This window comes from Monodon monoceros, unplaced genomic scaffold (assembly GCF_005190385.1).
Source record: "Monodon monoceros isolate NGI ecotype Baffin Bay Population unplaced genomic scaffold, NGI_Narwhal_1 Super_Scaffold_4, whole genome shotgun sequence".
Lineage (NCBI taxonomy): Eukaryota > Metazoa > Chordata > Mammalia > Artiodactyla > Monodontidae > Monodon > Monodon monoceros.
In genome coordinates this window covers 1,828,294-1,854,809 of record NW_021703781.1, presented here as the reverse complement: position 1 = coordinate 1,854,809, position 26,516 = coordinate 1,828,294, and the positions used below count along the sequence as shown (strand labels likewise).

The 26,516-nt window shown below is 41.3% G+C and overlaps 2 protein-coding genes across 3 annotated transcripts in view; both read left to right on the top strand.

The window, feature by feature from the left end:
* FAM89A (family with sequence similarity 89 member A) overlaps nt 1-15,584 on the top strand; it is a 79,748-nt gene extending 64,164 nt beyond the window's left edge. Inside the window, exon 5 of the transcript XR_003796963.1 lies at nt 15,447-15,584. The gene's annotated coding sequence lies outside the window, so the exon portion shown is untranslated. The remainder of the gene's footprint in view (nt 1-15,446) is intronic.
* The window catches only part of TTC13 (tetratricopeptide repeat domain 13), a 70,015-nt gene that overhangs the window by 23,141 nt on the left and 20,358 nt on the right, over nt 1-26,516 (top strand). Inside the window, exons 4-12 of one of the 2 annotated variants that reach the window (XM_029244710.1) lie at nt 1,573-1,643; nt 10,850-10,915; nt 12,643-12,735; nt 15,447-15,563; nt 16,520-16,630; nt 22,097-22,179; nt 23,671-23,812; nt 24,110-24,284; nt 26,295-26,451. In XM_029244710.1, the coding sequence (XP_029100543.1) occupies nt 1,573-1,643; nt 10,850-10,915; nt 12,643-12,735; nt 15,447-15,563; nt 16,520-16,630; nt 22,097-22,179; nt 23,671-23,812; nt 24,110-24,284; nt 26,295-26,451 (1,015 nt within the window). The remainder of the gene's footprint in view (nt 1-1,572; nt 1,644-10,849; nt 10,916-12,642; nt 12,736-15,446; nt 15,564-16,519; nt 16,631-22,096; nt 22,180-23,670; nt 23,813-24,109; nt 24,285-26,294; nt 26,452-26,516) is intronic. The other variant, XM_029244711.1, reaches the window with a different exon arrangement.

The window sequence follows — 26,516 nt, the reverse complement described above, 5'->3', positions numbered from 1 at the left end:
ACTCAAAAATGCACAAGTTTATGCTTCAGTCCCTGTTCATCCAATCATCGAGGAATTCAAACGATTTTGCAGTCCAGCCCCGTGCACAGTAGTTTCAGTGCAGCCCAGATTTTTCTCAGAGATGGGTGGGTCCTGGAGCCAGGCAGCCTGTTTCCTTTGTCTCACCGCATGCTGTCTTTGGACAGTTTAAATGCTTCATTTCCTTGTCTGCAAATGGGGATGACAGTTGTACCTACCTCACTGCGATTAAGGAGTAAATGGGCTATAATACATGTATATAATTAGGACTGTGCCTGGCACGTATTAAGGGTACTGTACATGTAACTATTATTGTTGTTGTTGTTGTTTTTACTACTAATGCCGCTGACCCCCGCCGAAGAGGTCTCTGGTCTGCTACATTGTCTGCTACAACTACCTGAGTAGCATCCATTCCCATTATTCTGAATAGGAGTTTGAGCTTAATTATCTTTCCAAAACAATTAGGATGAAAACATTCCTCTTTTCATGTTGATGAATGCCCCCAAAAGCTCTTGTATGTTTCTGAACTTTACTTTTCTCAGGTTAGTTATAAAGATACTCTGAATCTCTTTCTGCATTTAATGTTTTGACTACTTTTTAGTGTCAAGGAATTTAAACTCTGAATGACATTAAAAGTTTTAGTTACCCATCTTCTTGAACACGTAATTATGTCCTTGAATTAGAGGGTTGCATAAAGCCTTTTTTGCAAAGAAATATGATCAAAATAGTATTATGTTGAGTTAGGAATACAATTTTTCAGGGATATTTGGGACTTTAGGGAGTTAGGGCAAATATTATAGATAAAAATGTAATCTAGAATATTAAAATTTATTGGTTTTTTTGACAGGTGAAAACGTTTAGTCTAAGTTGTGCCATGTTTTAAGAGATATTCATGGCTCTAATTTCAAAATACCACTTACCTAAACAATTTGATTAAAAACTATTTGTGATCTTTAGAGTATATTTTGAGTAGTGTCTTGACTGTATTTTGAATAGAAGAGCTAGAGAAAAGACTAGTGGCCTTTTGCAGTGCTGTGAATTATATCTACAGTTAAGCACTATATTAATATATATTAATTGGAGCCTCTGTTTTTGTTCTTACTAGGTAATTGGCAGTAAATTCAGCACCTGCAGGAATCGAGATATGTGATGCTATTGGGGTATTTCTTCTAACTTTCACAGTAAAGTCACATTGCCATGTTATATGGACATTATTCAGGCTTATTACTAGCTCTTTTGTATATATAGATAAGAAACATCGTAAAGATTATTTGGTATTTGAAAGTGAGTGATGGGCTTAGAAAAAGATAATTACTTCTTGTAGGCGGGTGTTTTATAGATGGCTTTAATAATTTAAATCTAGATGGAACTAGAAGACTGATTAGCAAGTGCTGAGTGGTAGGAGAATTCAATTACATCTTATTAACTTCTAGGTTTTCTTTAACTGCTTCTAGTCCTTGGAGCTGCCTTTTAAGATTTGGTAAAGAATTTAGTTACCGATTCCAGTCTGAGATCCTTTATTCGTTCCTTTAATGTTTCTGTATTTTTTCATAGCTATTGCATATGTGTTGATTGGCAGTGGTCTCTATGATGAAGCAATAAGACATTTTTCAACAATGCTTCAGGTAATTTTTCTTCTTAATTATATGATTGCAAGTTTATAGTCACGACAAAAATATGGACTTACGCATAGCGAAAGTGCTGCAATAAAACATGGATTTTAAGATTTTACAAGAAAGTAAAGGAAATCAGCCCTGACTGAGCACTTTCTTAGTGCAGGCCTTGTAACATGCTCTCATTTAATCTTTGCAGTATTACTTTATTTTAAAGGAGGAAAATGCGATCTAAGGAGATCAGGCAATTTGCTTGTAGTCTCCCCACCATCAGGTGGCAGAGGTGAGATTCAAACCAAGTTTCAAAAAGACAGACGTTAGCTTCAGTTCATTTTCCTCTCTACCTTGATGTCTCCCATGAGATGTGGACACTGGAAATTCTTAGAGCTACGGATGTTTACTCTCCATGCAGGAGTTGATCTGCACGCTTAAGTCCATTCGTGGATTTGTTTCTCACCTTAAAGTGTAATTATGAGACTCTTCAGTGGAAGTATTGGGCCTCTATTGATTGATGGCTGTGTTAAAATCCGGTACAGACCAAGTGCTTTCATACGCAAGTGTAAGAGTTGCATAGGAGACCTGCAATGCAGCCTGACATTGCTGGCTGTGTATCTCAGGTCATGATTTAACTGTACTCTGGTAGATGCCTGGCCATTATCCATTCTCTGTCCAGGAGGGTCAAGTAAAGTTAGAAATACCCAAGTTCTCATCTACTCTGCTGCTTACTAGCAAGTTATTTAACCACCTGGATTATGGGCACAATAATAACTACCTCCAAAAATATTCTCGTTCAGTTTGAATGAAATATCCTAAAAAGTACTTTACTAGGTGCCTGGCACATAGTAAGTGCTCAGTTAATTTCAGCTATTCCAAGGACCATTCTGGCATATTCATCTGTGCTAATACAGTAAGAGCCAATAGATAGTTTACAATCCAGCAGGCAGACTTAATTTTAAAGTATTATTTTTGAAATTTTTGCTCTGCTTTTGTTTTCTCTTTTTAAACATATGATTAATTATGTTGACAATTCCATCTTCACTCTCAAATAATCAATAAGACACTTTTATAGTTATTACTTTAAAGTGCTTAGATCCAAGCGGCTATGTGTTTGAGTGGTCATAGGGAATAATATTCTTCAGTGGAGTTTAAAGTACGATGGGTAGATTATAAAGTTTTAAAAATCGCCTTTCTGTTTAGCATTGCAGTATTTAAAAAGGTAAGAAAGCACTTTAACACCCTGGCTTGAAAGGGAGGTTTTGATACATTTATAGGAGCAAATGTCAGCTAATTTACGGTAGCCAACAGAAGACAACAGTACAGGCTTGCAGACGTATTAGCAATTCATTTAACTTTTTGAAAAATATTGTTATCCGTCTAGCTGAAGGCAATATAACAACGTTAAAGAAAAAACTTTAAGTAATGAAAAATTTCCTAATTCTGCCACTCTACCATTATTTAAGTTTATGACCTTTTCAAAGTATGCATTTGTTTTTTATAATCTGAACTTATGTACTATTTTGTGTTACTTTTTTACTTAATTTTATAAATGTTTTTCAGTCTTTCTCTACAATCATAATTTTAGTGACTCCATAGTATCTCTGTTGTCCATTTATTATCGTAAAACATCTTTTCCTTGCAGTTGCATTCAGAAAGTAGATCAGAATTTTTCTCTTTGTGCTATGAAAAGATATTAATATGTTGAAGTTTGATATAACATTTTCATCAATCTGCGTTGGGTTGCTTTCGACTGGTAAATTTTTCTTTGAGAATGTGTGGGTTATAAGGTTGGACTGGTGACTTTGGTGATTCAGGCTACGATGGGGCAGGAATAGAGGATGATGGAGCAGCAGAAAGTTCAAATGCTACGGGCCCGCAGAAGACGAGACTGCGTTGTCATTCATGACACGTCTTTACATGGGAATTCAATGCCTTTGGCTTTCCTGCCGGTGCTCTTCTTGGGGATGTCTCTCTTCCCCTTTGTTTCGGTGCTTCCCAGCCTTTTCTGCATTATAACACATGTGGAAAATCATGACACGCTGGAGTAAGCAGGAGCAAATTTAGAGACATCCAGAGAGAGCTTGGTGAAAATCTGTCACATTTTCTTTACGTTATATGACTATGCTAAATGCAAAATACAAAGATTTGACATTAAGTGCTAAAATTCTTTTTAAAAATTTTAATAAGAGACTTGATCCTGCTTTTCTGGACATAACTTTTCCATGTTAGGCTTTATGTTTGAAACTGATGCACATAATTCCTGTTTAAGAGCTTTTCATGGATTTCTTCAAATCTCTGATAGCCAATCTCATCAAGAAACTGCACAACCACACGGTAGCAAGTGTCCAAAGATTAGTTATTGCTACTTCTCTAATTGACCAAAACTCCTTTTCTTACCATGAATCAGAATTTGCATAAATCCATCTCTTTATATTGTATTTTTAAAGTATGACCATTCTTTAAATCTAACTGCTCTTCCTTTTCTTTTATTGGCAAATGCAGCAATACTGGGTCTTGGCAGTAACGAAACTGATTTTTACCCCAGCAATACTTTTTCGTATCCAGTATTCAGAATAGTGGTAAAGCGTTTCTTCAAGCATGGAGGGATGCCAAGTTAGGACTCAACTCAGCATCACCAGAGGGTCATTTTTGGTCAGTATATGCTATCAGATGTTCACCTGTTCCTTGCAGGATCTTTCCACATGTGCGACAACTCTTTATTTATTTATTATTTAAAAAAATTTTTTTTGCGGTACGCGGGCCTCTCGCTGTTGTGGTCTCTCCCGTTGCGGAGCACAGGCTCCGGACGCGCAGGCTCAGCGGCCATGGCTCACGGGCCCAGCCGCTCCGCGGCATGTGGGATCCTCCCGGACCGGGGCACGAGCCCGCGTCCCCTGCATCGGCAGGCGGACCCTCAACCACCGAGCCACCAGGGAAGCCCAACTCTTTATTTTTAAGCCAATAAACATCGTTTAACAAATCTTCAGTGATAACCGTTCACAGACAAGCTTTTCCAGTTTGTTTTAGCTTGTTATCTCCCGACAAAGTGTTTCTCTTGGACAGCCCGCGAACTCCAGGGTGAAGCAGGAGTGCATAGAATCGGACTTCATTCATAGAAAGCTGAAGACAGATGGGGCCATGGGGGCTAGGATTTTATTATAGTCACCATTTATATAGGATCATTTAACGTGAAATTTGGATCTATGCATGAAGGCCACTCATATTCCAGAGTGACCTTTTGATGTAAAGCTTTTATACTTTCTTGTGGTCTTAGCTCCAGCATCAGAGAACAAACTTAAGGGCTATTTCCATAATCTTTGTTGTTTCAAACTGTTCCTTTGAATATTTATCCAAGTATGGGTTGTTTGGCACGTCTATAAAGGAATACAGTGTTCCTTGAGCATCAAGGTTTCCAACTGAGCACAGTTTCAAGACTTAATAGATCTGTCCGTCTTCATTGGAACCTCTTGATTTTAAAAGCGTATCAGTCAGTATTGTCTCCACGTCAGTGTCCTTGTGTCACTTGCACATGTGTCAGCACCTCCATCATAGCGTTCTTGAAAGTGGGACCCTTTCCTGATGTCTGTGCTGCTTTGATGCTCATGCAGGGCTGGGTGACGTAAGTGCTGTGACAGTGTTATGAGGCAGTTGGCCTTTGCTGTTAGTTGTGTGACCTTGAGCTCATCTGATTCTGATCTGATTCTGGTGGAATTGAATTCATGAAAGAACTTTGCATTAGCAGACAAAGTGTAAAACATTCCTCTGCACATGATCTTGTAACCATCTTTTATGTACATATGTATGTGCGCCTGCCACTTACACAGAACTTAATCCTTGTTACGTTGCTGTGCAGTGACGTTTTTGACTTATTCGTTTGTCTTTGATCCAGTGACTTTCGAGTTTTAACAAAAAGCCAGCCTTGTGGTGGAAAAATAAATATTTGTAAATTTTAAAATCACTATGTAAATAATATAATGAAGATGGTAAATTAGACTTTTATGGGTTTAAAAAAATCGATTCTTTTGAGAATTGAGACATTTAAGTGGACATGATCCAGTAAGATAACAGTCTTATTATACCATGATTTTGCATTTGCATAAAGTGAGTAATATTGGATGATTGAAATATTAGTTTAATTTAATTTATTTAAAATTCTGAAAACTTTATAAAGTGTAAATATTATTAGACTTGTGTATTCAAAAATACTTTGGAATGATATTCTGAGCTCAATTAGTTTTTAGAAATAAACATTGTTTTTTATTTGAAACAATAATTCATTGTGACATTTCACAAAGAAAGAGTTTTGACTTGTTAACATCCAAAGCCAGTGATAAAGTAATAAAGTTGTATCAATCAGAAAAAGCAATAAAATCTACTATTTATATTTAGGAACCTGTAATACTAGGCTATATTGTGGTGTGGTAACAGCCACAATAATTATAGATCCTTCTACGCTGTCGAAAAGAAATTCTAAAAAGAACATGTAAATTGAATACTAGAGAAAACAAACATGTGCATCTGTAACGTATTTAGGTTTTCTCCATTCGACTGACTCTTCTTTTCAGAATTTTCTTGCAACCGCACAGAAGGATGTTTAGTTATTGCGGTAGTTATCATAGTTATAGTCTAGTATTACGGGTTCCAAATCGACTGCCTGCTCTCCCCTGATCCCACCAGACCCTCCCCAGCCACAACTGAAAAAGAATTCCTACTCGTATCCTAGTGTCGCCAAGCTCAATGAATGGCACAGGGTTATGTGAGGCTACATGTTCCACATACATGTGTGCCACTTACTTCATCACCAGCTCTGTCTGTGTGCCTCCTAAGTATCTCCTTTGTCCATCTGCTACTCCCGGCTCTGTTCAAACCACGGCTGAGCCACTTCCATCTGCCAGATGACAGATGGGGCTCTCGGTTCCTGGCTTCTCTCCTCACACCCTCCACACACACTCACATGTACATACCATACAAACATGTACTTTAAACACACATATACTTTGCTGCTACTTTTAGGTTAGAGATAAAAATCCTTAATGAGGTCCCTACCTGCCTCTCCAACCTCAGCTTGGAGATGCCGTGTTCCCCGCGTCCCTCTGAGCCTTTGTACCGTCTGCCCCCGCTGCCTGGACCAGTCATTCTGGGATTCCCCCATCCTCTACAGATCTCAACCCAGGTATCTCTCCCGTAGGAAATCCTTCCTAACCTTGTTTAAGTCTTTATACGTTTTCTAAAAGCACCATTTATTACTCTAGCATTTACTGAAGGTGTAACTTTACACTTATGTCTGTGATTCTTTGGCTGTGCTCCAAGAAGGCAAGAATCTTTTTTGCCTTCTGTGTTGGTTCTCGCTTACTATGGTATTCATAGCACATGAGCCGGGACATGGCTCATAGCTGGCCCTGAGTAAATATTTGTTGAATGAATGACTCACATCCATATGACATATAGTGGAACAGAGGAGAGGGGCGTATCTATTTTCCAGGGGCATCTGGAAGGCATCAGAAGAGAGGGTTCAAGGATTGAAGGACTTTCTTGGGCACAGAGGCCGTGGGTGGGTGTTTCAGGCAGATGAGAGCATTTGCAAATGCACCGAGCTTGGGAGACCCTGTTGTATCTAGGGAACTATTAAGTAATGCCAATTTTTATTATTATTTTAAGATTTTTTTTTTTTGATGTGGACCATTTTTTAAAAGTCTTCATTGAATTTGTTACAATACTGCTTCTGTTTGATGTTTTGGTTTTTTGGCCGTGAGACATGTGGGATCTTAGCTCCCCGACCAGGTATGGAACCCACAGCCCCTGCATTGGAAGGCGAAGTCTTAACCACTGGACCACCAGGGAAGTCCCATTAAGCCAATTTTTTTTTTTTTTTTTTTTTTTGCGATACGCGGGCCTCTCACTGTTGTGGCCTCTCCCGTTGCGGAGCACAGGCCCGGACGCGCAGGCTCAGCGGCCATGGCTCACGGGCCCAGCCACTCCGCGGCATGTGGGATCTTCCCGGACCGGGGCACGAACCCGTGTCCCCTGCATCAGCAGGCGGACTCTCAACCACTGCGCCACCAGGGAAGTCCCCATTAAGCCAATTTTTAGAGTAAGAATTGTGAGTGGGGCAGAGGAAGGAGGTGAACAGAGAGGCAGGAAAATGATCAGTACTTTTTGCAAAGGCGTTTAGATATTACCTCACTGTTTTTCAAATTACGAGGCGCTACCTTTTAGGGGGCCCTGAAATTAATTGGTGAGTCAAGACTAGCTTTTTTTAATGAAACATACCAGCGAGGAAGTACCAGATTACACTGTGTGTAGTGAGGCTCTTGATGCGACGTTAGTGACACTTGTTTCTGGTGTGTTTGTGTGTATGTTTATGTATACACGTATGAGTGTACTGGGTTACGGTGTAAAATGTATTTCCTACTGTGGATGAGAGTGGAAACGTTCGAATTTTGCTAGTGTAGGTGCTGGGGGGCAGTGAACAGTCTCAGCCAGGGGAGTGTCATGATCACCCTGAGACGGCTTAGTGTGGGCCTGGAGACTGGATGGGAAGAAACAGGAGCGTGCTTAAGGCCATTGCAGTAGCCAGGTGAGAGGGGAAGGCTGCAAACTGGACAGTGGCTGATCGATCAGCAGGTGAAAGCACCGGGATATCTTGAGTAGATATGTTGGCTGGGGACATGAGGACGACTCCCAGGGTGGCTGGAGTGGCCACTGGGTGTATGGAGATGTCCGTCACGCAAGTAGAATAACTCGTTATTTAAATGCACTTTTTTCTAACTAACCTCCTGTCATCTGGTATAAAATTTTCCTCAGTTGAGGAGAAAAGCTTCTCTGAAAGTGGGGTTTCCTCTCCCTGGAGGCCTGTCATCAGCAGGCGGGAGGTGCGTGGGCTCACCAGCCCCACCCAGCCTGGCCGAGGTGCTGCTCTGTTGACTGTTCTGTCTTCTGGCAGGTGCCGTTGCTAGGGAAAAACGTGAAGACCGTCTGACTTTGATTCCTCAGTGGGGAACTCTTTTTCCTGCTTCTCCTCACCCTCTGTACCTGTATCCCTCTCTCAAACTACTTGCTCTGCCTTTCTTTAAGCCAGGAGGAATATTTATGTGTTTATTTATTAGTTTTTAATTTTTATTTTTGGCTGCGTTGGGTCTTCGTTGCTGCGCGTGGGCTTTCCCTAGTTGCAGCGAGCTGGGGCTACTCTTCATTGCGGTGCGTGGGCTTCTCAGTGCGGTGGCTTCTCTTGTTGCAGAGCGCGGGCTCTAGGAGCGCGGGTTTCAGTAGTTGCAGCACGCGGGCTCAGTAGTTGCGGCACATGGGCTCTAGAGCTCAGGTTCAGTAGTTGTGGTGCACGGGATTATTTGCTCTGCGGCACGTGGGATCTCCCCGGACCAGGGCTCGAACCTGTGTCCCCTGCATTAGCAGGCGGATTCTTAACCACTGCACCACCAGGGAAGTCTCCAGAGGAATATTTAAATGTTTAGTGTTATCTCTGGGTGACAGGATTGTAGGATGCCTTTTACCTTATTTTTTGAGCTTTTCTCATCTCCTAAATTTTCTATAATTTATAATAAATTTTCTCTTTATTTATTTAAATACGATATTTTCAGTTGACAGTAGTTTTCTATTATTTTCTGTAATATGCCTTACTTAACACATATTTTTTCTGATTATAACTGTATGTGTGTTTGTTTTAAACAATTAAAAGGAATGCATCAGCGTATTATGCAGAATAGGAAGACACCTAGTAATCCCACTCTCTAGAGAAAACTACTGTTAGAGCTTTTTTTCTATGCACCTGCTGGCCCACATAATCCTATGTAAGCATTATTTATAAGAAGTGACTACCATTCCTCTCTCGTTCTGTCACTCATACTTTTTCCCATTTAGCAAATAGCATGGACAACCTTTCATGTCGGTTACACATACGTTATGAATCAGAGACCCAAAACTCTCTGGGAGCCAGAGAAACACATTAAATGAGCAAAGTGAATTGATGTAGTGTAGAGACCAAGGGTGGGCTCATGGTAAGCTGGTGAGTACACACCCTTCATCGAAATAGGCAGCCGGTGCCTATGTTTTTGTCACGTTCTCACATTCCCATGCCCGAATGTGGGTCTGTCATTGTTGGATTTTTTTATTTTCCAAGAGAAGCTAGAAATCTGTAATTATTTACTTGAATTTTTCCAATTCTCCATATACCATGAGGTCCATCTGCGGGCTGGGCTGTAGGCAGCGATGCACCCACTTGCTACCTGAGGTGATGTACCTGATTCTGTTTATAGTAGCCTTTTTTTGTTTTTCCGTGCACAGCATCTTATCCTTTATTTTTTCGCACTTTCTCATCATTGAAGTTGATGTGTCTTTTTCGGCAATACCCGCAGACACCCGATCTCAGATTTGAAACTGATAATAGATTAGCCTCTAGAATAGCTCATCTGCTGTAGCCCTGTCAGGTTCTTCCTTCAGGACCTTATAGCCAGAGGCTGTGTACTCTTCCTTCTTAAATATGCAGGGAAGCATTCAGAGAAGAGGCTAAGAATTGCACAGGTTAGATGAGGACGGGAGTTCACGCCACTGCCCCACACGTAGGGACTCGATGGCAGGGGCAGCAGACGCCCTGTCCTTGGGACTGAGAGGCGTTGCGTCCAGTCCACATGGGAGCAGGTTGCAGAAAGGGTCTGGTTCTCACTCTGACCCCTTAGAATAAAGGACTGTATTAATCCCCAACAGTCTGTGGAGTCGACTCACCTCTTGTTCCTTGTTGTGCTGGCTCCGACGGGTTCTCTCCTTTTCAGATGATTTCATGACTACCTGAAAGCAGACCAACTAGGAGGGGGTGTCACCCAGGCCCTTTACTCCTGTATCTGCTTCTCCGAACCTCCGTTTTCTCTCTGAGCTGTGTTTGCTGGTGGCCCAGCATAGAGTTGCTGAGAGGATTGCATTTTAAGTAAGACGACTGTGCGAAAGAAACTAGCACAGCGCTCAGTAATGTTAGTTTTCTCTATTTTTAAGTGTTTTTTTTTTTTGATGTAAAACTCTTATTCATGTCTCATTCAAATGAGCTTTAGAAATATAGACTTTTGTGGTTGGGGACTGTGTATTGACTGACATGAGTAGTGGTAGCATAATGTAGAGCTGTCATTTGTGGCATTAACGTGCTTTAAGCAGAAACTGATTTGTTTTGTTTTGTTTTGTTTATGGTTTTTGACGTGTTTCTGTTTTGGTCTGAATAGGAGGAACCTGATCTGGTTAGTGCAATTTATGGCCGAGGGATAGCCTATGGAAAGAAGGGATTACATGTGAGTATGGAATAGTTATGCCTGCCATAGTGTCTACGTGATCAGACTCGGACCAGGGTTCCCATAGAGACCCTCACCGCTCCCCGGGCTCTGAGGGAACACGCAGTGGTGTCATTCCAGTTCACAGATGAGACCATGGCCGTAGGGGACTTCTCCAAGATCAAGTGGCTGGGATGTGGGGGGATGGGAGTTTCTGCCCAGGTCTTCTGAGGTTACTTTCTATTCCAAAAGGACAGCCTTTGGCAGCCTAACCTTTATTTCATGATGAGCTGGACATAAGCCTAGAAAAACACGAGACCTTGACTGAATTCCTGAGAAACACTCATTGCTGTAAAAGAGAGACGGGGCATCAGTAGTGTAGTAGGACTTAGAATCTGAGTTCCTTCCACAATTTTTAAAGGTTGAATAAAAGAACAAAGGTTTTTTTGTAAAATTTATTTTTAATTTGTTACCATACATTATACTTTCCCAGATAGATATGTCTCTGGAGCCTTATTCCCCTTATTTCTCTGAGGAATGCAGGAGAAAGGTTATAATAAGTATTGGATGGCCAGAAAGTTCGCCCGGGTTTTTCCATAAGATGTTCATATTTATTTCTAAATAAGTAGTTATGTCATTACTAAATTACTGGATTTTTCAGAAAATCTATTGAAGCTGGTTTTGAATAACAGTATGTCTCATGATGTTACGGAAAAACCCGGATGAACTTTTTGGTCAACCCAATATATTTTGGTCAAACAAAGGCACTATGGTATAAAAATGAAGACTTTTCCTGAGAGTATATAGTAAATAACGAAGTGGTCTAAGATCAGATGTCCAAATTTTCAGTCTTCAACATTCTACGTAAACTTTTTCTATTATTTTCTATTAAAAATATTCAAATGAAATTATGTCTTGAGGGAGAAGTGTCACTTTTGTATCTTTGCCAATTAAAAAAAACTGTCCTAATTGCCTGCCAGCCTACTGGAGAAATCTTGTATAATATTTGTATATTTCTGAGACTTGAGAAGGAAGACTGAGCAGGAACTCAGATTTGGGAATGAAGATGTTTAGGAAGGAAACAATGTTACATTCAGAGCATCAATAAATAGCCCTAGTTAGGTTCAGGGCATCAGTAAATGACCTAAGTTGCCCTAGTAAAGGTCAGCGATAAAGTGCTTCTTCCTCATTCTCATCTCTTTTAATTTTATATCTTGATGTGAAATTTGCTTGTATCTTTAATGCACTTTTAATGTAAAAGTAACATGCTCATATATTTTTGATATAAAGTAATGTGTAAATTTTAAAGAGAACAGGTTTACCTAGACTTCTCCAGGTGTAGGTGTGTAGGCCTAGGGGTTTTGACTGACACTGACACGGCTCCTCTCTGTTCCCTCACTGCCACTGGTCAGCATCATTTTGCACACTGGTGTCCATACATGCTCATCCCTTGAAATTTGTTGATGTGGTGTTTCAATAGGTTAAATTGAGAAAATGTCTTGCCCTCTGTGGAACTTGGGATAGGTAGCCAGGTCCCATGTGCTGTTGATGGGTAGGTAGACTTGAGTGAGTTAAGTAATTGTAATAGAGCTTATTTAACTTGGCCGATCTCTTATTTAGAAGCTAAGTTCATATTTATTTCTAAATAAGTAGTTATGTCATTGCTAAATTATTAGTTTTTTCAGAAAATCTATTCAAGCTGGTTTTGAGGAACAGTGTATCTCATACTAAGCTAATGCCTTTTCAAGGACATTAAGAATGCTGAGCTTTCTCTGTTCGAACTGAGCCGAGTAATTACCTTGGAACCAGATCGTCCAGAGGTATTTGAGCAGCGAGCAGAAGTGAGTGTGGCTTTCTTTTTCCCTCTGTTGTTATTGGATTAGTCGAATCTCAGATTTTTTTCCTATTATTTTATTACTGAGAAATTTTAAAACTCCCGCATACCTATTGTGTTTTCCTCCATACATACATAACGCCTTTAAACACAGTTGAAATTACTAGAAAACTATGGGCCGAGTGATACTCCTGATTTAACATATAACAGTAACATTTAGTATTAAGGTGTACAGTTTTGATGTGTACTACCACTGTCAATGTTTGTTGAAAAATATGTCACCGTGTTTATTGTATACATGACTTACTTCAGCAAAACAATGTGACAGTATGGTCAAAAGAGATTTATAGCCTTTGGAAGCATGTGTGTGTGCGTGTGCTTGTGTGTGTGTGCGTGCGTGTGCGCGCGCACACTTGGATGTAATTTTTATGAGATATACCTATCTACATAGACATGTAGATCAGGTAAGGGTGACCATAACTGGAACTTGGGACTCACGGTGGAGACAGAGAGGCAACACGTGGTGACAGTTCCAGGTAACGGGTGTGACAGTGGACACCGGGAGAGGGGCTGCTTGGTCAGGAGCAGAGAAGCGTGGTCTGCTGGAGCCCTGGGACAGATTGGCAAGGGGAGAGGCGTGGGTGGTGTTTGCAGAGGCCTCACTGAAGAGGTGATGCTGGAGCTGGTCAGAAACCATGTCCTGGGGAGCAAGGTAGAGAAGGGCGTTCAGGCCAGAGAAAGGAATGTGTGCAAAGGCACCCCTTTTAAATGAAATGGGTCCATTTTACCATTTTCATAAAACAATAGTAAACTATCCAGGTTTCATGTTGTATTTATTTTACTGCACATTTAACCATGTGAAATGCTTTAGAATTTATGTTAATGTTTTCAATCTGAATAAAACGTAACTTTTAATTATCTGATCTGGTGGGATTTCATAGTTGGACTAAAGGGACAAATGACTTTTTCCCCCTCTCTTGGGGGAGAAAACTTAGCAAGCAAAGGGCACACTAAGTGTTTTAGTAATTTTAAAACTGCATTTGTGATGTTTGCATTTGTGATGTTCTCAAAATTATAGTGTCTGAAGTTACAGTTCAGTTTCTTAAAATGAGTTTTTTGTTTTATTGGGGACTTGGCTTTCTGAAGGAAATTCCTTCTCAATTAATGAAAGAATTCGTTTTCTCATGGCACTTCTGGATTGTAACCCTAAGGGTTAAGTGACCGTAATCTGTCCGCTGCTGCACGAGAGTCCTGTTGGTTTTTAGGGTGAGCGTTTGGTGGTTCACTTGGTGACCTTCTGCTCCAGGGACTGGGTACTGTGCTTTTCCCCGCCATTACGCTGATGCTGTGCTAAAATGTTATGATAAAGCATGAATTTAATTAAGCACACTTAGAAAGAAGACTGATTTAGCAGCTTTAAAAAATTTGTATATCTAATAAAAAGCTAACTGTGTACCCCAAATGATGTTAGTAATCAGAAAAGTGATTTCCAATGATCTTAAAAATATATATATTAATATCCCCCTTTCCTGGCATCATCAGGCAATAATGTCACGACATAGTGATTCTTCCAGCTAAATTACAGGATACCATTTATATACGTCAGGAATTATTTTATAAGAAAGCGTTTGCTTTTACACTTTCTGAAATAGTCTATATGTAGTGAACATAATTTAACCTTTTTTAGTTACTCTGGTCATTACTATGCGTATTGATTGTTGTGCTGGGGTGTGATAATTCACTTATGTCTCTAGGGGTTAATATACTGGGTTGGGATGTTTTTCCTTTGAAAATATAACCCTAGACCCCTATGCTTCTTGAACTCTAAGGGCATGTTTTCCATTTCTTTCCTCTCTCTGAGCTTTCTTGCCCCTGGTCATGTGCCTGCCTGAATCTTCCCTCTCTTGCTGCTTTTAAGCTCCTGCAGAGGAGGAAACCAGTTAGTAAAACTTGACGGAAATGACCTATTATAAGAACAAAATTAACCCTAATTTAAGGACATCTGTTCCGGATAAATTGCTTGAGCTTGATTGCATGAATACTGGTACCCATTTTGGGTTTTCTTATGTCATTTGGGTGAACTTCTGCATTCTGAGCTGTCTTCTGTATTGTCATTGTTGCCTGAACACCACCGATGGCTCCATCAAAAGGGCATTCAGAACAGGCCTGCAGATGTTCCTTCACGGCCTTGCAGATCATGACTGCTGAGTTGAGAGTCGTTCACAGAAGAGGGCTTACAAAACACCTGGAATCCTAGAAATTGCCATTCAGCACTTAATACTACAGACGGCATAGCTAGACGCCACGGAGGACTCCAATCCGTGTTGAACAATTCCTCTATTTTAATGGCTCAAAGTTATCCTTCAGATTAATTTGACATGCCAATTTTGTTTTGAAAGGTAAATGATAGGTTGGGGAACAAATGGTCACACTTCAAGAAAAGCCACATCTGCTTTGACCTAGAACGTGAAACAATGGCAAGGCAATTGCCATGGTCATAGTTCATCTGCATCCCCTTGGCTGGACAAGATCGGCAGCCCCTCAGCTGTTGACTTTGAACCTCACTGCATACTACGTGGCGTCAAGGGTTCTAGACTGCTGAGAGGGTCACATTGTGAATGTGGGGTGGTGAAGCGGAATTGAAAAGTCAGAATCATTGACGGTTGTAGGGGCGATCGTTGGGACTTTTCTCCCCTAATTACATTTTTGGGTTTATAGATTCTGTCCCCTCTGGGACGAATTAATGAAGCAGTGAATGATCTCACTAAAGCTATTCAACTTCAGCCCTCAGCACGGCTGTACAGACACCGCGGGACCCTGTACTTCATATCAGAGGTGAATTGTTCTTGCCTTAAAACATGCCCTTTCATGATGATAAAGATTTCGCCTTTCCTTCTACTTCAGAAAGCTGCTATTGGATAGATTTGGGTTTGGGGCTGTATTATAATAGCTCGTGATACAAGACAGTTATGAAAGCATTTTCTTTAGCTGAGGTCGAACCCAGTGGAGAAATATTAAGTACCAGGAACACGTTTTCTTGCTTGAACTGTCAGCAGTAACTAATTCTGGGCTGGGGGAGAAAAGAAAGAGTGAGAAACAGAAGAAGAGAAATTTGGTTTACAGATTATACCTTAACTGTGCTTGCAGATGTCAGCATAGAGAAGCAGGTATGCGTGTTGTCAATGTGTGATCATTAAACTTAGAGGTGCAATTTGAATTTCTTTGGGTATCCCAACCCGAAAACCATAACCTGAACTAATGCGGCTTCCCAGACTGTAGCTTCTCAATCTAGCAAGATTATCTTTTATCATCAGAGTGGTATTTATGACTGCCATAGCTATTTTTGTGGGCTTGCAGTCATTTTAATAACAATTTTCTATTGCAAAAGAAAGTAGATTTAAAAAATCTCAACATAACACATTTTAAGGTTGATCTATGTCCTAATTATTTTAGAATTCAGTATAATAAAATGCTAGTACCAGAAAATAATTTGTAAAATTTCTGTAACAGATTATGACTTTAATTGAATTTAAAATAATATTCTTTTTTGCGGCTGAGACAGTGTGCTTAAATTAAACCTTTGTGAGTTTCTCCTGTCAATTGAAATCGACTCTTTCAACAAACAGTGTAAGCATTCTTCTAATATTCGTGGTCATGAAATGTTTCCTTTAAAGCCAGAAAGGGCACAAACTAAATTGGGATTTCTTTTCCTCTATCAGTCGAAAGTAGGACATGTCCAAATGTCTAACGAATACTACTTTATTTATTTTTTTTCATTCTCCTTTTTGTAGGACTATGCAACAGCCCACGAAGACTTTCAGCAGTCCTTAGAACTGAACAAAAACCAGCCCATAGCTATGCTATACAAAGGTTTAACTTTCTTTCACAGAGGACTTTTGAAGGTGAAAGTGCTGCGCAATACGTGTACCTACAGCAATCCTGCTTCTCCTTTGCAGTGAACTGAGCGGGGTTAAGTCTGGCAGGTTTTAAAATGACGTCTCAAGTGTCTCATTGGTTTATTTTAGAAAGTCGTTTGCATCGAGATATTTATTGAGCGCCTACTATCTGATAGGTACTTGGAGGAAGGTGCAGAAGGGGAGAGGGCGAAAGGTTATAAGGGAGAAATAATGCTTTACACTTGGGACGAATACACTTTCCAAAGGCTTTCGCCACAGATAACTTATCATAGGGTGAACACACGAAAGAAAGCAGTAGAAGCAGAGTGCTTTGGAAGCAGAGGTGAGAAAGATTCATTTGAACTCGGGAGTTAGGGAAGGTCCAGAGAGCAAGTGGACTTCGTCCTGACCTGGAAGGCAGAGCAGGGCTGGGAAGGAGAAGGGCCTCTGAGGGCGAGAGGAAGGTGTGAGTGATGACGTGGGGGGCGGGGCCATGGTCAGGCCCTTGAGCAAATAGGCAGGCTGAGTGTGAAGGGCTGCAGCACGGGGAGGGGCCCTGAAAGGTCTCCGGTGCCGACTTGAGTTGCTAGGCCCAGAGGGGCTGTGAAGTCTAGATCTGGGGGGACATACAGAGTTGAGACCCAATCTGTATTGAGGAAGTGGTTGCTGATACAGCGGTGGCCGAGGAGGGTAGGGACGGGGGACTGCTGAGGGGGTCGCTGGCCACGTTCAGGTCAGGGGCGGCCAGACTGCCTCGGATCCTCTGGGGGCTGCAGGAGCGGTCCCAGCACTGTCCCTTGAAGGCTGCTGTGGGAAGAAGGAGGCGAGGGACAAAGGAGAGGCTCTGTGTCAGCTGAGTGGGGCAGGGACGTCACTGCCAGCCTGCCTGCCCCTCCTCCTGCCCGGGACTCTCCGTTCTCCGAGCCTGTTTGGGGAGCCTGTCCTACAGCAGCTTCTTTCCGGCCGGGGTGAGGGGCAGAAACACGGCTGAGAATGGAGCTCTGGCTCTCACCCAAGGCCTGACACTCCAAACTGCCCGACTGAAGACAGCCGGCCTGAGAGTCACAGACGGTCTGCCCGCCCGCCTAGGTGAAGACACTCATTCTGACCAGGAGGTGGAGAATTCAGAGTAGGCTGCACTTAACCCTGAACTTGGAAAGGTGGGAAGAGCTTCAACAACCTGTGGCAGAGAAGGGTACTCTGGCAGAGAGAGCATGCGTGTTATTATTAAAAATAGTTCTGAGGATCTGACACACACATAAACACACACACTGGGAGGGTGGGGAGAGGGTTTACCTCTAAAAAGGCCACAAGTTGTAAGTCCTCCGTGTTACAGACAGTGCCTGTCACATAGTAGGTGCTCAGTAAGAATCAGTGGGGTAAATGCATGTCAAGGGCAGAGAGCTGAATTGGAGTTGGAAGGCCTTGCTCTGAGCTCTCGCTCTGAATCTTATTAACTGCACTGCTGAAGCCGCTGCTTGAACTCTTTGAGCCCGTCTCTCCACATTTATCAGGCAGAGATGATGCTACTGTCTGCCTCTGGAAATGAGAGTGAGGCTTCCATAAAACAACATGTGTGAAAAGCCCTTTATAAACTGTAAACCAGAATCGGGTATTGATTATGATACAGATTATTTTACATGTGAGAATGTAATTTCATCGAAGTTTTGTGGATTCTAAAAAATAACTCCCGTCCGTTAAAAACCAAACTAGAAGGAATTTTGCAAATCTTACTTCATACACCTCATCTCCGTTTTGCAAATATGTGGAGGTGGTCCTAACAGGGACCCTTTCCGTCCCCCTTTGAGGATTCGGACAGGCAGTGCAGGCTTTGAGTTATTTAACATGTGCTTTGAGCAGCTGCCAGGTGACGTCTTCCAGTTTATTTTGTCTCTGCCGTCTGTCTTCTCATCTTCTCTCAGTCCCCTTCAGTTAAAAAATTGAGAATCGCAATGCTGTGTTCAGAGTCTCTCCCTTGAGTATCACATGGAGGAGAAAGAGATCTGAAATAGAAAAAAAAAAAAAAGGCCAATTATTAGTACTAAGAGGGTCCAGATAATTTTTAAAGTAAACAAATGCAAACAGTTGATTTCACTTTTAACTGTAAAGCCATGTTTAGGAACGTGGGCAGGGCCCTTTGTGTTATTTCGAAATGAGAATTTTTCAGCAAAGAGCCATAACAGAGACACTAAGTAGAAAATAGACATGGACCAAAATTCAGTTTGGTTTATTCCGAACCTCCCGGATGAAGACCTAGAAACAGTGCTTTCATTCTCTGAGTGTTGGCAGCCCCTCAGTGAACCAGTCTCACCAAACGGTTTGGTCTTCCCTCCTTTTCACCATGCCCACCGACACAGCAGCAACGTGTGTAATAGATGGGGACTTTTTCTTTGCATTTTATAGATCTGCCGTCCGAGGAGGTCAGGGTGTTTCCGTAGCGTCTCACTCATCCCAGAAGCATCCCCGTGAAGTATAGAAGGAGCAGAGGGTGTCCCAGTTACAGAGATTGGAAAACTGAGTCAGTGGTGAAATGCCTTAATTAAATTAATGAACTTAGTTCAGATATCTCTCTTTCTCTCGTTAACTGTAGAGACGAAGTATTAAAGGGACCAATGAGTTTGAGCTAGCTCTGTACCCTAAAGGTGGTCTCTCCAGGTCAACAGCAGTTTAGAAACAGAGCGGGTGATGGCTTATTTACTTTATGGTATAATACCTTAGAAGTATATTAGGATATATTACATGACAAGTTTCACAATTGTCCAATTCAGAAGATATATCAGACGTTTTGGAAATTCCTAGGGAGTAGAACAGCAAGAACTTTTCTACTGAATTCTACCCACGTTGTAAGGATATTTCAAAAATTGTATATTATAAGCCTTTACTTTGAGAGTTACCTGCGTTTGTTCTGTTCAGTTATACCGAACAGCCCCAGGGCGATGGCTGCCCTTTAGCTAGTAAAGAAGATGGTGACTTAAGTGGTGATGATTGCATTCACGATGCCAACAAATTCAGAGCCAGTTCATGTGCTTAGAGATTGATTCAACAAACGTAGTTTCTTTGTTCCCAATGGCTCAAAATCTTGATTCTGCTATGTCCCCTCTTTGGCAGAATGAGGTAGAGAGCTGTGCAGTGATTAGACAGGAACCCCGAAACCAAAGACTTAAAAGCTGAAGAGAAATCAGACTTTGAAGAACTGTGGCGTCCAAGCATGCAGTAAGTGCGGTGGGCAGCAGCCGCCTCCCGGGCATCTCCACTAGACGTCCACAAACACCCCAGACATCACACGCCCCAGTGGACTCACGACCTCCCCGTACTTCCTAACATTCCTTAACGCCTCCCTCCACCCGGGCTCTCAGCCTAGACTCTCCCTGCCCTCTCTTCTCCCTCATCCCTCCCTCGTACCCAGACAGCCACCAGATTTTCTCTTAGTTTGCCTTTAAAACTCTCTCCCGAATTTGACCCTTCTTTCCCTCTCCTCAGAGGCACTGTCTCGATCTGAGCTTGCATTATCTCTTGCCTGTTCCATCACAGCCGCCTCCCATCTGGGCCCCATCCTCTCCCCTCTCCAGCGTGTCTTCTCCTTTTTTACCAGCATTTTTCATGTTTACAAAGAGTAAATTTGGTGAGGTCCCACACCTCCTCAGAGCCCCCAGTCCTCGTTGCTTCCTTCCTACTGGCCCCGGCTTTCCCTCTTCCCCACTCCCCCCGACCCCATGCCCCCTGCACTCCTGCCCCTCCGGCTTTCCCAGCGTCGGTGAGCACTCTGTGCCGCTGTGCGGTGCCCCCTGCCCCGTCCAAGATGCCCTCTTGCTTTACCAAACTCCTCGTTCTTTAAGACCCAGCTCAGTTGTCAGCGCCTCTGTACAGCCTCTTCTGGTCTCCCAGGCTCAGTTTAGTGGTTTCTTTCTCTTTATTCCCAGAGCCTCTTCCTCACATCTCTGCCGTAGCTCTTAGTTTGTATTCTAATAAACTGGTTACCTACTTGGCTTTCTAATGACACTGTGAGTTCTCAGAGTACAGAGGTAATGACTCACCCATCTTCGTGTCCCCTTACCTCCTGCTATCCCTGGCACATAGTAGGCGCTCAATACATGTTTGTCGAATTAAAAGTACAGTTGTACAAATCCTAAAAGATCGAGATTATGTCACGGCAGGAAGCCCGATGAAGAATGCCCTTTTACGTTTCTTCGGTGTTAAAATTTATCCGTTCTCATCTTTCACCCAAACAGTAGCTATTCAGTGGCATTCCTTCATGAGGCAATTTTGTCCTCAGTATTGCCTTTGAAGAGTTTCAAAGCCAGCCTCTCTTGCCCTGCTGGCCCCTTCTGAGAAAATCAAGGAGCGGGGGCTGAATGACTTTCTGAAAAGAATCAAGATTGTATAGCTTTTGCAAAACTATTTTGTGTGCCTACCGGGGCATTAAATATTTATTGAGTGCCTACCATGGGCAAGGCATTTGATATCTTTAGTGGTTTTCTGCTCTGAATTCTCTAATCAGGTTGAAATGATCTATTCCAGAAGTTTTAAAGTCAAGTGTCTCTCAATTAAAGCTCTTAGAGATTGTGAGCCTTTATAGCCGTTAAGTCAGATATGTCTTTTCCTTGGGAAATGTGGGAAATGTCTTCGTAATTTTTTTTTAATCACAATAAATAGAGTCATAATGAAAAGTACGTTCAATCCCAGTGTAAGCCTAGGGTGTTTATTCTGAAACATTTCATCACCAATTTTTATTTTACCACCAATTTCCCCAGGGAGTCCCCCTGCGGCCAAGTGCACTGTGGTTCCGAGGGCTCCCCTGAAAGCATAGTGGGTGCAGCTCTGGGCCCTTAGTGCCGCCTTGAGCTGTGCTGGCAGGAGTCATGCCCACCTGCCCCCAACTTGAAGGTTTCTCCTGAATTTTACGGTTTCTTTTTTCCTCGTAGATCATGGGAGTCCTTCAGGTAGCTATCCTGGGAGCCTTTCTTCTTGTTCTATAAATAATTTCACATTGGGCTTGCTTTTTTTGTCTCTTCTATTGGTTCACTTTCAAATGCTGCTAGCTGTGATCGTTTTGCATCATTTCACACAGCTATTAGGCTTACTTTTGTTCCATAGGGTTTTTATTAATTAAGGAACTGATGTTAAAATGCAGGTGTGATCAGTACTAAAGCCCTAATGAAAAAGATAGTGAGAAGCTGTTTTCCCATTTTGGAAGGAGAAACTTAAGGCTCTGTTGTTGTTCATAGTAATGCATTTGTTTACTATTGAAATTAAATCCTCCAGACTCATAGTTTATTGTACTTTCTACCTCTCTCTTTTTTTTAAGTCCTCCTATTAAAAAAAAAAAAAGTACTCAGAGACAACTTTTTTAATTAAATTTATATAAATTTATATAAATATATATATATATATATATATGTCCTTTAGTGATTTGAGAGAAACTCAATTTTAACAGTTAAGCAAATGAAATAATTTTCTATATACTTTTTACAGGAAGCTATTGAATCCTTCAAAGAAGCTTTGAAGCAGAAAGTTGATTTTATTGATGCATATAAAAGCCTGGGGCAGGCCTATAGGTAAGTAAAGTACTAATAGTTGGGGTAGGAGGGAGGGCGTAGAGTGGGATAGCCTCAAATAATAGTGATTTTTTAAAAAAAAAAATGCATTTCTTAACCAAAAGAGACGGTCGTTCTAAATCACATAGGCATTCACATACTTATTAAGATCTTCTCTGGAACATAGAACCACGGGTAAGAGGATATCGTGATACGTGTTACTGTGTCTTAAAACAGCCTCGGTCTGTATATATTAGTCTAGAAGACGTTAGTCCTTCAAGAGTTGTTGCTTTGAATAGTGGCATTATAAGCTGCTGAGTTACAGACGCTGCTGCCTTTTTAGGCAGTAACTAAGGTTAATACCCACATCACTAGGATCTGTTTGAAGATTCCTAGAATTGCGGGATGGAAATGCTACAGTTATGATGCATCTCTGTAGGGTATGAGTAGTTGTGCCTGGACCCTGGCTTCCTGACTACATGCATTGCCCTGACCAGCAAAGCCATTCTGACTTCTGGCTTAAAATTTTTTTTAACATTCTGACTCGTATAAAGGTGCTATAAAAAGTTAGGAAAGAGAGAGACAGTCATGGAAATCCCCTGTTAAACCCTGTTAGGTGCCTTATTCAGGAAGGATTACATTTAAGAGCTTATTTATCTGATGCCATCGTTGGAAAAGCTCTCATACTAACTTGGACAAAGCGTGTTTGGATTTGTTCTAGGTTTAAGGGATGATATTTATCCTTCCTGTCCCACGAAATTGTTGGGTATATAAATTGAAAACAGATTTGAAAACACCTAGTAAATAGTAAAGTGCTGTAGAAATGTAAGTGGGTGTTATATATATATATTTTAAATCTTCATTATTTATAGAAAGTTGACATATGGGATATTTTGAAGGTTCTTCAATTATTTATAAAAATGTTGATATATAAAAGAGGGCAAGGCTGGTCAGTAATAACCATTTCCACTCTGAAATGATCACAATTCTGAAATATACTTCTTATTTCAGAATTTTAAAGTAGATAATGATTTACTGGATTTTCAGTGAAGTACCTTCAGTGACAGAAAAAATTAAATTATAAGCCTATGAATTTGATTCGCAATGTTATACCTCTGTATGATTATAACCTACTTACTTTTTTCCAAAGGAGAAACATATGTTTCTATCCAGATAACTAAAATTTACACAAAGATTTTTTAGGGGTTGGAGCTGATCATGAGTTGGGGAAAGGGATTTGAATAAGCATTTGTCTTTGGAAATCAATAAATTAATTTTCCCCCAGAGAATTTCACGAGCTCTGTGGTGATCCTATAATCTGGTAAGATTTAGAAAAAGCAAGTAGGATGTGATGCGTCAAAGGCTAAGCAGCTATAAAGTGGTAAAATAAAAAAGCAAGCACCCACATTAAAGTATCGTATTTGTAGATTGAACCGTAATTCTGAGGATAACTTATTCTGTATGTTTACTGAAATGCCTATACTATGTTCATTGCTATTGTTAAACACCTAGAGAGCTGGGCAATTTTGAAGCAGCCACTGAGAGCTTTCAAAAGGCTCTGTTGCTGAACCAAAATCACGTGCAGACCCTCCAGCTTCGGGGAATGATGCTTTACCACCATGGCAGCTTGCAGGAAGCCCTTAAGAACTTCAAGGTGAGCATCCGTAAGTGAGAAGCAGTGTAACTGCAATTCTGCGTCATTCTTCAGCAAAGTTCAGTGAAGTGAGCGGGGTCAGCGGGGAGGGCGGGCAAGAATAGTGCTTATACTTAAGCAGAAAGAAAGAGGAAAAAACCATGGCCCGGTCCTGTAGACTGATTTACTGAGGATGTATTTGGTCTGATTTAACCTGGAGAGAAGACTTCCCTAATTCCAGATTAAAGAAGAAAGTACTTTAAAGTTTCCTTAAACTGTATCGATTCTAATACAGCATTTTCTCCTTCGATGCCTCAGCGGTGTCTGCAGCTGGAACCGTATAACGAGGTGTGCCAGTACATGAAAGGACTCAGCCACGTAGCAATGGGACAGTTTTATGAAGGGATAAAAGCACAAACTAAAGTTATGCTAAATGACCCTCTCCCAGGCCAGAAGGCCAGCCCAGAGTACCTTAAAGTGAAGTATCTCCGAGGTAAGTCAAACAGCTGCAGAATCACTGACGCTGAGTGCTTGGAGTAGGAGTGATACTGCTTGTGTCTCTGATGTTCCGTGTTAGGCAGTTGAGTCTCAGAGCAGCTGCGTGACTTGTCCTCAGCTGCCCCTTGGCTAGTGGTGGTATCTGGACTAGAGGGACGGGCCCATGTCTTCTAAAGGCCAATCCAGTGCTTTTTTTTTTTTTTTCCCTCTTCCTCACATTTTTTCTTTCTAAAGTTAAAAAATTTTACTTATGCCAAAAAAACATATTCTGACCTAAATGTGACAATCATCTGGGTATCCATGACTTGTCACACCTCATCCAGAGATATAGGAATGACAGGAAAGGAGCATTTTATGAGGTTTATACTGTTAAATAAAAACTTGGTATCTTCGAACTGTCATTCCTTCATATCAGAATTCCCACATAGTTTGGAGAATTTAAATTGAGATGAAGAAGAAAGCAGATCTTTGGGTTATCCTTTTATTAGTCAGTCTTACCCTTTCTCTGCCATACACAAAGACATTTTTGTTTTTCATATAAAGCCCAAATCTTTACTTTTATTCCTTCTCTTTCCTTTATCATTAGCCCTCTGTACTAGCACTGTCCAAGTGAAAACATTTACAAGCCATGTGTGTAATTTTAAATTTCTAGTAGCCACATTAAAAAAGTAAAGACGAACGGGTGGAATTCATTTTAATAATATATTTTATCTTATTTAACTTGGTACCTGCACAATATTAGTTCAATATATAATTAATATGAAAGCACTCTTTATTGGATGTTTTACAGTTTTTGGTACTAGTCTTTGAATATGGCCTATAATTTACACTTACAGTTCATCTCAATTTGGACGCTAAATTTTCATTGGAAATACTTGATCTGAACGTAGATTTCATAAAGTTTAAAGTTGTAAAAGTAGACTGATATACGTAAGTTGTTCCAAACCTACGGCAGTTTTCTAATAATTGAATAAAATATCAGTTTTAAGTTTAAATTACTTCAAATTAAGTAAAATCTAAAGTTCAGTGCCTCAGCCGCACTAGTCACCCCTTCAGTTGTCAGTAGCCGGCTGGCTAGGGATTACCTTTTCGATAGCACAGCTCTTTACTCTAAATTGTAATTCCCTCTATTTTCCTGGTTTAGGAGAACTTGGACTTGTGGACTGTAGACTGAAGCTGGGGGCACTCCATATCCTGGTTTTTTTCTACACCGCGTCCCTAGAGATAAGCAGCAGTTGGTCAGTCAGTTGATGACATCGCATACGTAGTCCGTAGATCTATTAGTTGAGAAGGAAGCAGGCTCTGTCTAACACTGAACTTGCATTCCCAGACTCTGGAATCGACTAGTGAGATCTTTGGTGTTGCTTATGGAAAGGTGGTTAAAATTTCGCCGAAGTGGACCCTGATTGGCTGGCTTGTATTTGACCCTGGTAACTCAAGTCAGTGGTAGGCCACCTCCGTTATCATACGAGAGCGACTTGCTAAAATTTGGAGTCTCCATTTAGAATTCTTATAATTTTTAAAAATAAATTTATTTATTTATTTACTTTTGGCTGCGTTGGGTCTTCGTTGCTGTGCGCGGGCTTTCTCTAGCTGTGGCGAGCCGGGGCTACTCTTCATTGCGGTGCGCCGGCTTCTCATTGCCGTGGCTTCTCTTGTTGCGGATCACGGGCTCTAGGCGCAGTGGGCTTCAGTAGTTGTGGCGTGTGGGCTCAGTAGTTGTGGCTCGCTGGCTCTAGAGTGCGGGCCTAGTAGTTGTGGCGCACGGGCTTAGTTGCTCCGCGGCATGTGGGATCTTCCCAGACCAGGGATTGAACCTGTGTCCCCTGCACTGGCAGGCGGATTCTTAACCACTGCACCACCAGGGAAGTCCCAGAATCCTCGTAATTAAATAACGGTTTGTTATGAAGTATTTGTACAGACTGGCTATAAAAAATTACAGTTAGCTATAAAAACCGTCTCTTTGGCATATCCGGGTGTGTCAGATCCCATTTCCCATCTGCAGAGTATTCTCGATATCTTCATGCCCACCTTGATACTCCCCTTACGGAATATAACATTGACGCGGACCTGCCCGGGAGCTTTAAAGACCACTGGGCTAAGAATCTGCCTTTCCTCATAGAAGACTACGAAGAGCAGCCAGGGCTGCAACCCCACATAAAGTGAGTGCTTTATTTATTTGTTTATTTTTTACATCTTTATTGGAGTAGAATTGCTTTACAATGTG